The sequence below is a fragment of the Oncorhynchus kisutch genome, linkage group LG25 (assembly GCF_002021735.2).
Source record: "Oncorhynchus kisutch isolate 150728-3 linkage group LG25, Okis_V2, whole genome shotgun sequence".
In the NCBI taxonomy this organism is placed as follows: domain Eukaryota; kingdom Metazoa; phylum Chordata; class Actinopteri; order Salmoniformes; family Salmonidae; genus Oncorhynchus; species Oncorhynchus kisutch.
Genome location: NC_034198.2, coordinates 45,696,490 through 45,711,861, shown reverse-complemented (window position 1 = coordinate 45,711,861; position 15,372 = coordinate 45,696,490). Strand labels below are relative to the sequence as shown.

At 46.1% G+C, this 15,372-nt stretch overlaps 1 protein-coding gene across 3 annotated transcripts in view; it reads right to left on the bottom strand.

Moving 5' to 3' along the window:
• Window positions 1–15,372, bottom strand: part of LOC109879244 (CSC1-like protein 2) — an 82,879-nt gene that overhangs the window by 27,604 nt on the left and 39,903 nt on the right. For all 3 annotated transcript variants that reach the window (XM_031804689.1, XM_031804690.1, XM_031804691.1), the window contains 4 exons: window positions 12,904–12,984; window positions 12,262–12,385; window positions 10,705–10,838; window positions 8,636–8,773 (listed from right to left, as the gene is read on the bottom strand). In XM_031804689.1, the coding sequence (XP_031660549.1) occupies window positions 8,636–8,773; window positions 10,705–10,838; window positions 12,262–12,385; window positions 12,904–12,984 (477 nt within the window). The remainder of the gene's footprint in view (window positions 1–8,635; window positions 8,774–10,704; window positions 10,839–12,261; window positions 12,386–12,903; window positions 12,985–15,372) is intronic.

Sequence of the window (15,372 nt, the reverse complement as noted above, 5' to 3'; positions counted from 1 at the left end):
GACACAGTGTATTGACAGCTAGGTGAAGATGTTAGATGTTGTTCTGGCTGACACAGTGTATTGACAGCTAGGTGAAGATGTTGTTCTAGCTGACACAGTGTATTGACAGCTAGGTGAAGATGTTAGATGTTGTTCTAGCTGACACAGTGTATTGACAGCTAGGTGAAGATGTTAGATGTTGTTCTAGCTGACACAGTGTATTGACAGCTAGGTGAAGATGTTGTTCTAGCTGACACAGTGTATTGACAGCTAGGTGAAGATGTTGTTCTAGCTGACACAGTGTATTGACAGCTAGGTGAAGATGTTAGATGTTGTTCTAGCTGACACAGTGTATTGACAGCTAGGTGAAGATGTTGTTCTAGCTGACACAGTGTATTGACAGCTAGGTGAAGATGTTAGATGTTGTTCTAGCTGACACAGTGTATTGACAGCTAGGTGAAGATGTTGTTCTAGCTGACACAGTGTATTGACAGCTAGGTGAAGATGTTAGATGTTGTTCTGGCTGACACAGTGTATTGACAGCTAGGTGAAGATGTTGTTCTGGCTGACACAGTATATTGATAGCTAGGTGAAGATGTTAGATGTTGTTCTAGCTGACACAGTGTATTGACAGCTAGGTGAAGACGTTAGATGTTGTTCTAGCTGACACAGTGTATTGACAGCTAGGTGAAGACGTTAGATGTTTTTCTAGCTGACACAGTGTATTGACAGCTAGGTGAAGATGTTGTTCTAGCTGACACAGTGTATTGACAGCTAGGTGAAGATGTTAGATGTTGTTCTAGCTGACACAGTGTATTGACAGCTAGGTGAAGACGTTAGATGTTGTTCTGGCCGACACAGTGTATTGACAGCTAGGTGAAGACGTTAGATGTTGTTCTAGCTGACACAGTGTATTGACAGCTAGGTGAAGATGTTGTTCTAGCTGACACAGTGTAGTGACAGCTAGGTGAAGATGTTAGATGTTGTTCTGGCCGACAGTGTATTGACAGCTAGGTGAAGATGTTGTTCTGGCTGACACAGTGTATTGACAGCTAGGTGAAGATGTTGTTCTAGCTGACACAGTGTATTGACAGCTAGGTGAAGATGTTAGATGTTGTTCTAGCTGACACAGTGTATTGACAGCTAGGTGAAGATGTTAGATGTTGTTCTAGCTGACACAGTGTATTGACAGCTAGGTGAAGACGTTAGATGTTGTTCTAGCTGACACAGTGTATTGACAGCTAGGTGAAGATGTTGTTCTAGCTGACACAGTGTATTGACAGCTAGGTGAAGATGTTAGATGTTGTTCTAGCTGACACAGTGTATTGACAGCTAGGTGAAGATGTTGTTCTAGCTGACACAGTGTATTGACAGCTAGGTGAAGATGTTAGATGTTGTTCTAGCTGACACAGTGTATTGACAGCTAGGTGAAGATGTTGTTCTAGCTGACACAGTGTATTGACAGCTAGGTGAAGATGTTGTTCTAGCTGACACAGTGTATTGACAGCTAGGTGAAGACGTTAGATGTTGTTCTAGCTGACACAGTGTATTGACAGCTAGGTGAAGATGTTGTTCTAGCTGACACAGTGTATTGACAGCTAGGTGAAGATGTTAGATGTTGTTCTAGCTGACACAGTGTATTGACAGTTAGGTGAAAATGTTGTTCTAGCTGACACAGTGTATTGACAGCTAGGTGAAGATGTTAGATGTTGTTCTGGCCGACACAGTGTATTGACAGCTAGGTGAAGATGTTGTCCTGGCTGACACAGTGTATTGACAGCTAGGTGAAGATGTTGTTCTAGCTGACACAGTGTATTGACAGCTAGGTGAAGATGTTGTTCTAGCTGACACAGTGTATTGACAGCTAGGTGAAGATGTTAGATGTTGTTCTAGCTGACACAGTGTATTGACAGCTAGGTGAAGATGTTGTTCTAGCTGACACAGTGTATTGACAGCTAGGTGAAGATGTTGTTCTAGCTGACACAGTGTATTGACAGCTAGGTGAAGATGTTAGATGTTGTTCTAGCTGACACAGTGTATTGACAGCTAGGTGAAGATGTTAGATGTTGATCTAGCTGACACAGTGTATTGACAGCTAGGTGAAAATGTTGTTCTAGCTGACACAGTGTATTGACAGCTAGGTGAAGATGTTAGATGTTGTTCTGGCCGACACAGTGTATTGACAGCTAGGTGAAGAAGTTGTCCTGGCTGACACAGTGTATTGACAGCTAGGTGAAGATGTTGTTCTAGCTGACACAGTGTATTGACAGCTAGGTGAAGACGTTAGATGTTGTTCTAGCTGACACAGTGTATTGACAGCTAGGTGAAGACGTTAGATGTTGTTCTGGCTGACACAGTGTATTGACAGCTAGGTGAAGACGTTAGATGTTGTTCTGGCCGACACAGTGTACTGACAGCTAGGTGAAGATGTTGTTCTAGCTGACACAGTGTATTGACAGCTAGGTGAAGATGTTGTTCTAGCTGACACAGTGTATTGACAGCTAGGTGAAGACGTTAGATGTTGTTCTAGCTGACACAGTGTATTGACAGCTAGGTGAAGACGTTAGATGTTGTTCTAGCTGACAGTGTATTGACAGCTAGGTGAAGATGTTGTTCTGGCTGACACAGTGTATTGACAGCTAGGTGAAGACGTTAGATGTTGTTCTAGCTGACACAGTGTATTGACAGCTAGGTGAAGATGTTAGATGTTGTTCTAGCTGACACAGTGTATTGACAGCTAGGTGAAGTCGTTAGATGTTGTTCTAGCTGACACAGTGTATTGACAGCTAGGTGAAGATGTTGTTCTAGCTGACACAGTGTATTGACAGCTAGGTGAAGACGTTAGATGTTGTTCTAGCTGACACAGTGTATTGACAGCTAGGTGAAGACGTTAGATGTTGTTCTGGCTGACACAGTGTATTGACAGCTAGGTGAAGACGTTAGATGTTGTTCTGGCCGACACAGTGTACTGACAGCTAGGTGAAGATGTTGTTCTAGCTGACACAGTGTATTGACAGCTAGGTGAAGATGTTGTTCTAGCTGACACAGTGTATTGACAGCTAGGTGAAGACGTTAGATGTTGTTCTAGCTGACACAGTGTATTGACAGCTAGGTGAAGATGTTAGATGTTGTTCTAGCTGACACAGTGTATTGACAGCTAGGTGAAGACGTTGTTCTGGCTGACACAGTGTATTGACAGCTAGGTGAAGACGTTAGATGTTGTTCTAGCTGACACAGTGTATTGACAGCTAGGTGAAGACGTTAGATGTTGTTCTAGCTGACACAGTGTATTGACAGCTAGGTGAAGATGTTAGATGTTGTTCTAGCTGACACAGTGTATTGACAGCTAGGTGAAGATGTTGTTGAAGCACCTTTGGCAGCGATTACAGTCTCAAGTCTTCTTGGGTATGACGCTACAAGCTTGGCACGCCTGTATTTGGAGAGTTTCTCCCATTCTTCTCTGCAGATCCTCTCAAGCTCTGTCAGGTTGGATGGGGAGTGTTGCTGCACACTCATTTTCTGGTCTCTCCAGAGATGTTCGATTGGGTTGTCATGCGCCTTTTACTGAGGAGTGGCCACTCTATACCATGAAGGCCTGATTGGTGGAGTTTCCTTCTGGAGTGTTCTCCCATCTCCACAGAGGAATTCTGGAGCTCTGTCAGAGTGACCATCGGGTTCTTGGTCTCCTCGCTGACCAAGGCCCTTCTCCCCCGATTGCTCAGTTTGGCTGGGAGGCCAGCTCTAGGAAGAGTCTTGGTGGTTCCAAACTCCTTCCATTTAAAAATTATGGAGGCCACTGTGTTCTTGGGGACATTCAATGCTGCAGAAATATGCCTCGACACAATCCTATCTCGGAGCTCTATGGACAATTCCTTCGACCTCATGGCTTGTTTTTTGCTCTGACCTGCACTGTCAACTGTGGGACCTTATATAGACAGTTGTGTGCCTTTCCAAATCATGTCCAATCAATTGAATTTACCACAGGTAGACTCCAATCAAGTTGTAGAAACATCTCAAGGATGATCAATGGAAACAGGAAGCACCTGACCTCAATATCAAGTCTCATTGCAAAGAGTCTGAATACTTATGTAAATAAGGTATTTCTGTATTGAATTTTTGTATACATTTGCAAAAATGTCTAAAAACCTGTTTTCCCTTTGACATTATGGAATATTATATGTAGATTGATGAGGAATTGTTTTTTAAATAAATCTTAGAATAAGGCTGTATAACGTAACAAAATGTGGAAAGAATCAAGGGGTCTGAATACTTTCTGAATGCGCTGTAATAAACAGATATCTGGTGTAAATGGGAAGATGCACACAGCACATAAAGACAAAAGGAGACGAGACCAAAACGACAACATGAGAACAAACAGACATAAAACCTAAAAAAGAAAACCATTCTTGCAATAAAGGCCTTTGGAAATTCCTATTAAATGTGATATATCGCACAACAATACTTCACATACATACAGGACTGAGCCTGACACCTAGTGATGGTGCCAGATTACCGCCTCAGCCTGTGAGGTTAATTTGATACTGGCTCAGCAGTTGAATAATCATCTAGAGGGGAGAGAGAGATGGTTGCTCTAAAGTGGATGGAAATTGAATTACCCCTTAGCTCTTAGATACTTAGAGGTGATTCTCTACATGTATCAAAGTCAAATAGATTCCCACAGGTACACTATTAACATCTGGCATAGGTGATGTCATCCTGACACACTCACTGAGTTAAGAGCTGTTCCAACCAGAACACACTCCACAGTCTGGTGGTGACATCATTACACACTCCACAGTCTGGTGGTGACATCATTACACACTCCACAGTCTGGTGGTGACATCATTACACACTCCACAGTCTGGTGGTGACATCATTACACACTCCACAGTCTGGTGATGACATCATTACACAGTCCACAGTCTGGTGGTGACATCATAACACACTCCACAGTCTGGTAGTGACATCATTACACAGTCCACAGTCTGGTGATGACATCATTACACAGTCCACAGTCTGGTGATGACATCATTACACAGTCCACAGTCTGGTGGTGACATCATTACACAGTCTGGTGGTGACATCATTACACAGTCAGGTGATGACATCATAACACACTCCACGGTCTGGTGGTGACATCATACAGTCCACAGTCTGGTGATGACATAACACACTCCACAGTCTGGTGGTGACATCATTACACAGTCTGGTGGTGACATCATTACACAGTCTGGTGGTGACATCATTACACAGTCTGGTGGTGACATCATTACACAGTCTGGTGGTGACATCATTACACACTCCACAGTCTGGTGGTGACATCATAACACACTCCACAGTCTGGTGGTGACATCATTACACACTCCACAGTCTGGTGGTGACATCATTACACACTCCACAGTCTGGTGGTGACATCATTACACACTCCACAGTCTGGTGGTGACATCATAACACACTCCACAGTCTGGTGATGACATCATAACACACTCCACAGTCTGGTGGTGACATCATAACACACTCCACAGTCTGGTGATGACATCATTACACACTGAACTCCCCAGAGAGGAAACTGAGTACATTAATCTGTGCTGTTATCTGTATTTGTTATGGATCCCCATTAGTTCCTGCCAAGGCAGCAGCTACTCTTCCTGGGGTTTATTATGGATCCCCATTAGTTCCTGCCAAGGCAGCAGCTACTCTTCCTGGGGTTTATTAAGGATCCCCATTAGTTCCTGCCAAGGCAGCAGCTACTCTTCCTGGGGTTTATTATGGATCCCCATTAGTTCCTGTCAAGGCAGCAGCTACTCTTCCGGTGGTTTATTATGGATCCCCATTAGTTCCTGCCAAGGCAGCAGCTACTCTTCCTGGGGTGCAGCAAAATGAAGGCAGTTATAGAATTTTAAAAACATTACAATACAGGCCACTCCACCACTAACCTACAATACAAAATCCATGTGTACGTATGTCTATAGTGTGTATGTTATCGTGTGTGTGTGTATGCATGAGTCTGTGTTTGTGTCTTTACACAGTCCCTGGTGTTCAATAGGGTGTATTTTTATCGGTTTTTTAAATCAAATTTTACTGCGTGGATGAGTTCCAGTCATGGGACTTGTGTACATCCAAGGGCCAGCCGTGCTGCCCTTTTCTGAGCCAATTGCAATTTTCTTAAGTCCCTCTGTGGCACCTGACCACACGACTGAACAGTAGTCCAGGTGCAACAAAACTAGGACCTGTAGAACCTGCCGTGTTAATAGTGTTGTTAAGAAGGTAGAAACTAGGGCCTGTAGGGCCTGCCGTGTTGATAGTGCTGTTAAGAAGGTAGAAACTAGGACCTGTAGAACCTGCCGTGTTGATAGTGCTGTTAAGAAGGTAGAAACCAGGGCCTGTAGGACCTGCCTTGTTGATAGTGTTGTTAAGAAGGTAGAGCAGCGCTTTATTATAGACAGACTTCTCCCCATCTTAGCTACTGTTGTATCAATATGTTTAGACCATGACAGTTTACAATCCAGGGTTACTCCAAGCCGTTTAGTCACCTCAACTTGCTCAATGTCCACATTATTCATTACAAAATTTGTTGAGGTTTAGGGTTTAGTGAATGATTTGTCCCAAAAAAGCTTTTGAAAGGACTAACTTATTCCTTGCCACCCATTATGAAACCAACTGCAGCTCTTTGTTAAGTGTTGCAGTCATTTCAGTCGCTGTAGTAGCTGACGTGTATAGTGTTGAGTCATCTGCATACAGACACACTTTATTCACACTTTATTCAAAGCCAGTGGCATGTCATTAGTAAAGATTGAAAAAAGTAAAGGGGCCTAGACAGCTGCCCTGAGGAATTCCTGATTCTACCTGGATTATGTTGGAGAGGCTTCCATTAAAGAACACCCTCTGTGGTCTGTTAGACAGGTCACTCTCTATCCACAATATAGCAGAGGGTGTAAAGCCATAACACATACATTTTTCCAGCAGCAGACTATAAGCGATAATGTCTAAAGCCACATTGAAGTCTAATAAAGTAGGCGTGAAAATATCATACATTTCTCTCAGCCAATCATCAGTCATTTGTGTAAGTGCTGTGCTTGTTGAATGTCCTTCCCTATAAGTGTGCTGAAAGTCTGTTGTCAATGTGTTAACCATATCTGGTCAAACACCATTTTTTTTCAAGAAGTTTATTAATTCACAGGCTGATTGGTCGGCTATTTGAGCCAGTAAAGGGGGCTTTACTATTCTTAGGTAGCAGAATGACTACAACTTCCCTCCAGGCCTGAGGGGGCACACTCTCTAGTAGGCTTAAATTGACAATATGGCAAATAGGAGTGGCAATATTGTGTGCTATCATCCTCAGTCATTTTCCATCCAGATTGTCAGACCCCGGTGGCTTGTCATTAACGATAGACAACCTCTTCTACACTTACTTTACGGAATTCAAAACTACAATGCTTGTCTTTTAAAAATAAATTTCAGATATACTTGGATGTGTAGTGTCAGCGTTCGTTGCTATCATGTGATGCCTAACTTTGCTAATCTTGCCAATTAAAAAATAATTACATCGTTTTCAATATCAGTGGGTTTTGTGGTAAATGAGCCATCTGATTCAATGAATGATGGAGCTGAGTTTTCCTTTTTGCCCAAAATGTCATTTATGTCATGCTCCTCATTACAGACCACAGACCAGCAGCATCTGGTTGTTCCTCATTACACACCACAGACCAGCAGCATCTGGTTGTTCCTCATTACACACCACAGACCAACAGCGTCTGGTTGCTCCTCATTACAGACCAGCAGCGTCTGGTTGCTCCTCATTACACACCACAGACCAGCAGCATCTGGTTGTTCCTCATTACACACCACAGACCAGCAGCATCTGGTTGCTCCTCAATACACACCACAGACCAGCAGCGTCTGGTTGCTCCTCATTACACACCACAGACCAGCAGCGTCTGGTTGCTCCTCATTACACACCACAGACCAGCAGCATCTGGTTGTTCCTCATTACAGACCAGCAGCGTCTGGTTGCTCCTCATTACACACCACAGACCAGCAGCATCTGGTTGCTCCTCATTACACACCACAGACCAGCAGCGTCTGGTTGCTCCTCATTACACACCACAGACCAGCAGCGTCTGGTTGCTCCTCATTACACACCACAGACCAGCAGCGTCTGGTTGTTCCTCATTACACACCACAGCACACCTCAGTGGTCTTCCTACAAGGACACACCCCCTCAGTGGTCTTCCTACTAGGACACACCCCCTCAGTGGTCTTCCTACTAGGACACACCCCCTCAGTTGTCTTCCTACTCGGACACACCCCCTCAGTTGTCTTCCTACTCGGACACACCCCCTCAGTGGTCTTCCTACTCGGACACACCCCCTCAGTGCTAACAGCATAACTCTGGTTCATAGGCACATGATTACTGCATACAATAGCTGTAGGATCAGCAGAGGCATTCAGGGCCATAAATGAGGTTACTTACATTGTGTCTACCAATGCCCCTGGGATAATGTAGATGTACTGAAGCATTAAGACGACGGTAGGGAGTAACTGAGCTGGACCTGGGTCATTGATGAGTCATTGTCTCAACGCAGCCTTATAATGCTGTGAAAGGATCCAGGAACCCAAATGATTTGGGAGGATTCCATCCTCTGTGTGTTCTCACCAGTAGACGTTCTGTGGGTCTGGTGCGTAGCCGACCGTCCAGGAATATGTGTGAAGGTGCTGGCTGAAGGAAGAAGACCTGGGTTCCCTCCGACAGTGGCAGCCCTGACACTTACACGCATTGTAGTCCTTCAGGATACTGAACAGGGAAACATTTACAAAGATGCCTTGATCAATGGTAACAAAACGCCATTCCCAATAACACTACCATTCCAACTTACCATTCCCACTAACATTACCACTAACATTATCATTCCCACTAACACTACCATTCCCACTAACACTACCATTCCCACTAACACTATCATTCCCACTACCATTCCCAATAACACTACCATTCCCACTAACACTACCATTCTCACTAACACTACCATTCCCACTAACACTACCATTCCCACTAACACTACATTCCCACTAACACTACATTCCCAATAACACTACCATTCCCACTACCATTACCATTCCCACTAACACTACCATTCCCACTAACACTACAATTCCCAATAACACTACCATTCCCAATAACACTACCATTCCCACTACCATTCCCAATAACACTACCATTACCACTACCATTCCCACTAAAACTACCATTCCCACTAAAACTACCATTCCCACTACCATTCCCACTAACACTACCATTCCCACTAACACTACCATTCCCACTAACATTCCCACTAACACTACATTCCCAATAACACTACCATTCCCAATAACACTACCCTTCCCAATAACACTACCCTTCCCAATAACACTACCCTTCCCAATAACACTACCCTTCCCAATAACACTACCATTCCCACTACCACTACCACTACCATTCCCACTAACACTACCATTCCCACTAACACTACCATTCCCAATAACACTACCATTCCCACTACCATTCCCAATAACACTACCATTCCCACTACCATTCCCAATAACACTACCATTCCCACTAACACTACCATTCCCAATAACACTACCATTCCCACTACCATTCCCACTAACACTACCATTCCCACTAACACTACCATTCCCACTAACACTACCATTCCCACTAACACTACCATTCCCACTAACACTACCACTCCCACTAACACTACCACTCCCACTAACACTACCATTCCAACTAACACTACCATTCCCAATAACACTACCATTCCCAATAACACTACCCTTCCCAATAACACTACCCTTCCCAATAACACTACCCTTCCCAATAACACTACCCTTCCCAATAACACTACCCTTCCCACTACCACTACCATTCCCACTACCATTCCCACTACCACTACCATTCCCACTAACACTACCATTCCCACTAACACTACCATTCCAACTAACACTACCATTCCCAATAACACTACCATTCCCACTAACACTACCATTCCCACTAACACTACCATTCCCACTAACACTACCATTCCCACTAACACTACCATTCCCACTAACACTACCATTCCCACTAACACTACCATTCCCACTAACACTACCATTCCCACTAACACTACCATTCCCACTAACACTACCATTCCCACTAACACTACCATTCCCACTAACACTACTATTCCCACTAACACTACTATTCCCACTAACACTACCATTCCCACTAAAACTACCATTCCCACTAAAATTACCATTCCCACTAAAATTACCACTACCATTCCCACTAACACTACCATTCCCACTACCACTCCCACTAACACTACCATTCCCACTAACACTACCATTCCCACTTACCATTTCCACTAACACTACCATTCCCACTTACCATTCCCATTAAAACTACCATTCCCACTAACACTACCACTCCCACTAACACTACCATTTCCACTAACATTCCCACTAACACTACCATTCCCACTAACACTACCATTCCCACTAACACTACCATTCCCACTAACACTACCATTCCCACTAACACTACCATTCCCACTAACCATTCCCACTAACCATTCCCACTAACACTACCATTCCCACTTACCATTCCCACTAACACTAACACACTCCTTTTATTTCCATCACAAATTCACACATATACTGTCTCACTCTCTCTCTCACTGACACAAACACACACTCTCTTACATGGCGGTCATGGCTTCGTTCTGGAAGGTAACGAAGGCCATTCCCAGCGGTTTACTGTTGACCTTCTCTTTCTCCTTCCTGTACTCCTCCTTCAGCTTGGACTCCAGCTTGGTGTAGTAACTCACTGCCTCCTCCTGTAGAATAGAGATGGTTAGTTAGGGGGCTTCTAGCTTGGTGTAGTAACTCACTGCCTCCTCCTGTAGAATAGAGATGGTTAGTTAGGGGGCTTCTAGCTTGGTGTAGTAACTCACTGCCTCCTCCTGTAGAATAGAGGTGGTTAGTTAGGGGGCTTCTAGCTTGGTGTAGTAACTCACTGCCTCCTCCTGTAGAATATAGGTGGTTAGTTAGGGGGCTTCTAGCTTGGTGTAGTAACTAACTGCCTCCTCCTGTAGAATAGAGGTGGTTAGTTAGGGGGCTTCTAGCTTGGTGTAGTAACTAACTGCCTCCTCCTGTAGAATAGAGATGGTTAGTTAGGGGGCTTCTAGCCTGGTGTAGCCTAGCCCTCTGGGTTATGGGTCGGACACCTCGCCCTCTGGGTTATGGGTCGGACACCTCGCCCTCTGGGTTATGGGTCGGACACCTCGCCCTCTGGGTTATGGGTCGGACACCTCGCCCTCTGGGTTATGGGTCGGACACCTCGCCCTCTGGGTTATGGGTCGGACACCTCGCCCTCTGGGTTATGGGTCGGACACCTCGCCCTCTGGGTTATGGGTCGGACACCTCGCCCTCTGGGTTATGGGTCGGACACCTCGCCCTCTGGGTTATGGGTCGGACACCTCGCCCTCTGGGTTATGGGTCGGACACCTCGACCTCTGGGTTATGGGTCGGACACCTCGACCTCTGGGTTATGGGTCGGACACCTCGACCTCTGGGTTATGGGTCGGACACCTCGACCTCTGGGTTATGGGTCGGACACCTCGACCTCTGGGTTATGGGTCGGACACCTCGACCTCTGGGTTATGGGTCGGACACCTCGACCTCTGGGTTATGGGTCGGACACCTCGACCTCTGGGTTATGGGTCGGACACCTCGACCTCTGGGTTATGGGTCGGACACCTCGACCTCTGGGTTATGGGTCGGACACCTCGACCTCTGGGTTATGGGTCGGACACCTCGACCTCTGGGTTATGGGTCGGACACCTCGACCTCTGGGTTATGGGTCGGACACCTCGACCTCTGGGTTATGGGTCGGACACCTCGACCTCTGGGTTATGGGTCGGACACCTCGACCTCTGGGTTATGGGTCGGACACCTCGACCTCTGGGTTATGGGTCGGACACCTCGACCTCTGGGTTATGGGTCGGACACCTCGACCTCTGGGTTATGGGTCGGACACCTCGACCTCTGGGTTATGGGTCGGACACCTCGACCTCTGGGTTATGGGTCGGACACCTCGACCTCTGGGTTATGGGCTAGGGGTTGGACACCTAGACCTCTGGGTTATGGGCTAGGGGTTGGACACCTAGACCTCTGGGTTATGGGCTAGGGGTTGGAAACATATCATAGACTCTCAGATCTCTATAATTTCTCTGGTATAATTTGAGATGCTCGTCCCACCTGCTCACAGCCCTTGATGATACAGCAACAGAGGTGACCACAGGGTTTGGGGTTGATCATGGTGGGGATGTGCTCCTTGGACTGCAGGTCTGTAAAGAACTTCTTGCTACGCGCGGTCTTCTTCCTGTTTACAGAACACATGACCATGTCACATGACAGCACGCATGATCATATCACATATCACATGACCACACAAGAGGTCTCATCTTTGAATCTGTGCCATTATGGCGTCTGTGACACAGCACGGGCAGCGACATTTAGGCCATCTCCATTTTAAAGTAGTCCATTTTTGTATTGTTCTTTGGTTGATAAAAGTGTAACGTTAACATTGATGATTTACCGCCACTTGCAGTGCTGAAGTGCTGAAACAAATCTTGTGTGATTTATATATTGTGGCCACTAGATGGCAGTGATATCGTTTAAAGCCATTTACAAACCATAGTATCCAATTTGAAAAACAAAAGAATATCTGATCATTGGCTGACCGCTCCCAACCTATAGGAATCCCCACCAAGTTGACTACTTTAAAATGGTGGAATCCCTCAAATGACAATGTCCACGCAAAAAAAACGGGTTGTATCCAAGTTGAGTCCTATGGTATTGCTACAGACAGTGACACAGTCAAGCAGAGAAACGACTTACCTTTCTGAGTTGAGCGACATCAGCTTGGCCACATCGTAGCAGATACGAGCCTCGAGAACACAGCAGTTTTCATAGGCCTGTCTGTACGGAGAGAGAGAAAGACAGACGGAAGAGACACAGAAGAGATGGGAAAGATTAAAGTTATAGACACGGAGCAATCTGTATGTAGAAGTCTACAGCAGGTCTTTCAAACCCCTCGCTGGCTAAAGTCTCTCTGATGTCTCAGTACTATAATATATTGCCATTGGACAGACGCTTTTATCCAAAGCACCTTAATCACACATCAATAATCCCCCCCCCCCATGTGGTTTGCGCCTGCGGGAATTGAACCCACGACCCTTGACGTTTGCAAGCACCATGCTCTACCGACTGAGGAACACATGTATCACAGACATAGAAATAGAATGACTAGAATGGGGGAGGTGTCCAACCTCTAGACAGGAAATACCCTCCCTTGGACTAGAAATCCATTGCTGGTTTTGAAAAATCAGTTTATTTTTTATTTTTAACCCTACCCTGTGATGTCACAGAGAAGCATATATAGACTCTGGTTTGGTGCTGAGATAATGAACAGAAACATGCTGTTTTCATATATAGACTCTGGTTTGGTGCTGAGATAATGAACAGGAACATGCTGTTTTCATATATAGACTCTGGTTTGGTGCTGAGATAATGAACAGGAACATGCTGTTTTCATATATAGACTCTGGTTTGGTGCTGAGATAATGAACAGGAGATTGAGAAGTGGTGGAGTTGCCCGTTAATGTTAAAGGCGATGTCTGTTCTAGTCATTCTGTTTCTATGGTCACAGTGACCACAGCCACTAAACTGTACAGGACGACAACACGATGACAGAGAAGTGGATTAGATTCACATACAGAGCCTGTCAAATGGAGGACATGATGCAGCCTCCTTATTCTAGTGATCTAATGACATTTTATCATCTTCACTATTACAGGACTGTAATCCAATGACATGTTATTACATCAAAAACATTCAATAGGATGAATTACATTGGTTTCCTGTCCTAAGGTGTCACACATGGCTCTCTGTCTCTCTCGGAGGCTACCGGCCAAACCTCACGTGGGTCTCTCTCTAGGCTACTGGCTGAAGTCTGTCTCTCTCGCTCTCCCACTGGCTGAAGTCTGTCTCTCTCTCTCCCACTGGCTGAAGTCTGTCTCTCTCTCTCCCACTGGCTGAAGTCTGTCTCTCTCTCTCCCACTGGCTGAAGTCTGTCTCTCTCTCTCCCACTGGCTGAAGTCTGTCTCTCTCTCTCCCACTGGCTGAAGTCTGTCTCTCTCTCTCCCACTGGCTGAAGTCTGTCTCTCTCTCTCCCACTGGCTGAAGTCTGTCTCTCTCTCTCCCACTGGCTGAAGTCTGTCTCTCTCTCTCCCACTGGCTGAAGTCTGTCTCTCTCTCTCTCCCACTGGCTGAAGTCTGTCTCTCTCTCTCCCACTGGCTGAAGTCTGTCTCTCTCTCTCCCACTGGCTGAAGTCTGTCTCTCTCTCTCCCACTGGCTGAAGTCTGTCTCTCTCTCTCCCACTGGCTGAAGTCTGTCTCTCTCTCTCCCACTGGCTGAAGTCTGTCTCTCTCTCTCCCACTGGCTGAAGTCTGTCTCTCTCTCCCCCACTGGCTGAAGTCTGTCTCTCTCTCCCACTGGCTGAAGTCTGTCTCTCTCTCTCCCACTGGCTGAAGTCTGTCTCTCTCTCTCCCACTGGCTGAAGTCTGTCTCTCTCTCTCCCACTGGCTGAAGTCTGTCTCTCTCTCTCCCACTGGCTGAAGTCTGTCTCTCTCTCTCCCACTGGCTGAAGTCTGTCTCTCTCTCTCCCACTGGCTGAAGTCTGTCTCTCTCTCTCCCACTGGCTGAAGTCTGTCTCTCTCTCTCCCACTGGCTGAAGTCTGTCTCTCTCTCTCCCACTGGCTGAAGTCTGTCTCTCTCTCTCCCACTGGCTGAAGTCTGTCTCTCTCTCTCCCACTGGCTGAAGTCTGTCTCTCTTCTCTCCCACTGGCTGAAGTCTGTCTCTCTCTCTCCCACTGGCTGAAGTCTGTCTCTCTCTCTCCCACTGGCTGAAGTCTGTCTCTCTCTCTCCCACTGGCTGAAGTCTGTCTCTCTCTCTCCCACTGGCTGAAGTCTGTCTCTCTCTCTCCCACTGGCTGAAGTCTGTCTCTCTCTCTCCCACTGGCTGAAGTCTGTCTCTCTCTCCCACTGGCTGAAGTCTGTCTCTCTCTCCCACTGGCTGAAGTCTGTCTCTCTCTCCCACTGGCTGAAGTCTGTCTCTCTCTCCCACTGGCTGAAGTCTGTCTCTCTCTCTCCCACTGGCTGAAGTCTGTCTCTCTCTCTCCCACTGGCTGAAGTCTCTCTCTCTCCCACTGGCTGAAGTCTCTCTCGGTCTCTGCTCTCCCACTGGCTGAAGTCTCTCTCTCTCTCCCACTGGCTGAAGTCTCTCTCTCTCTCCCACTGGCTGAAGT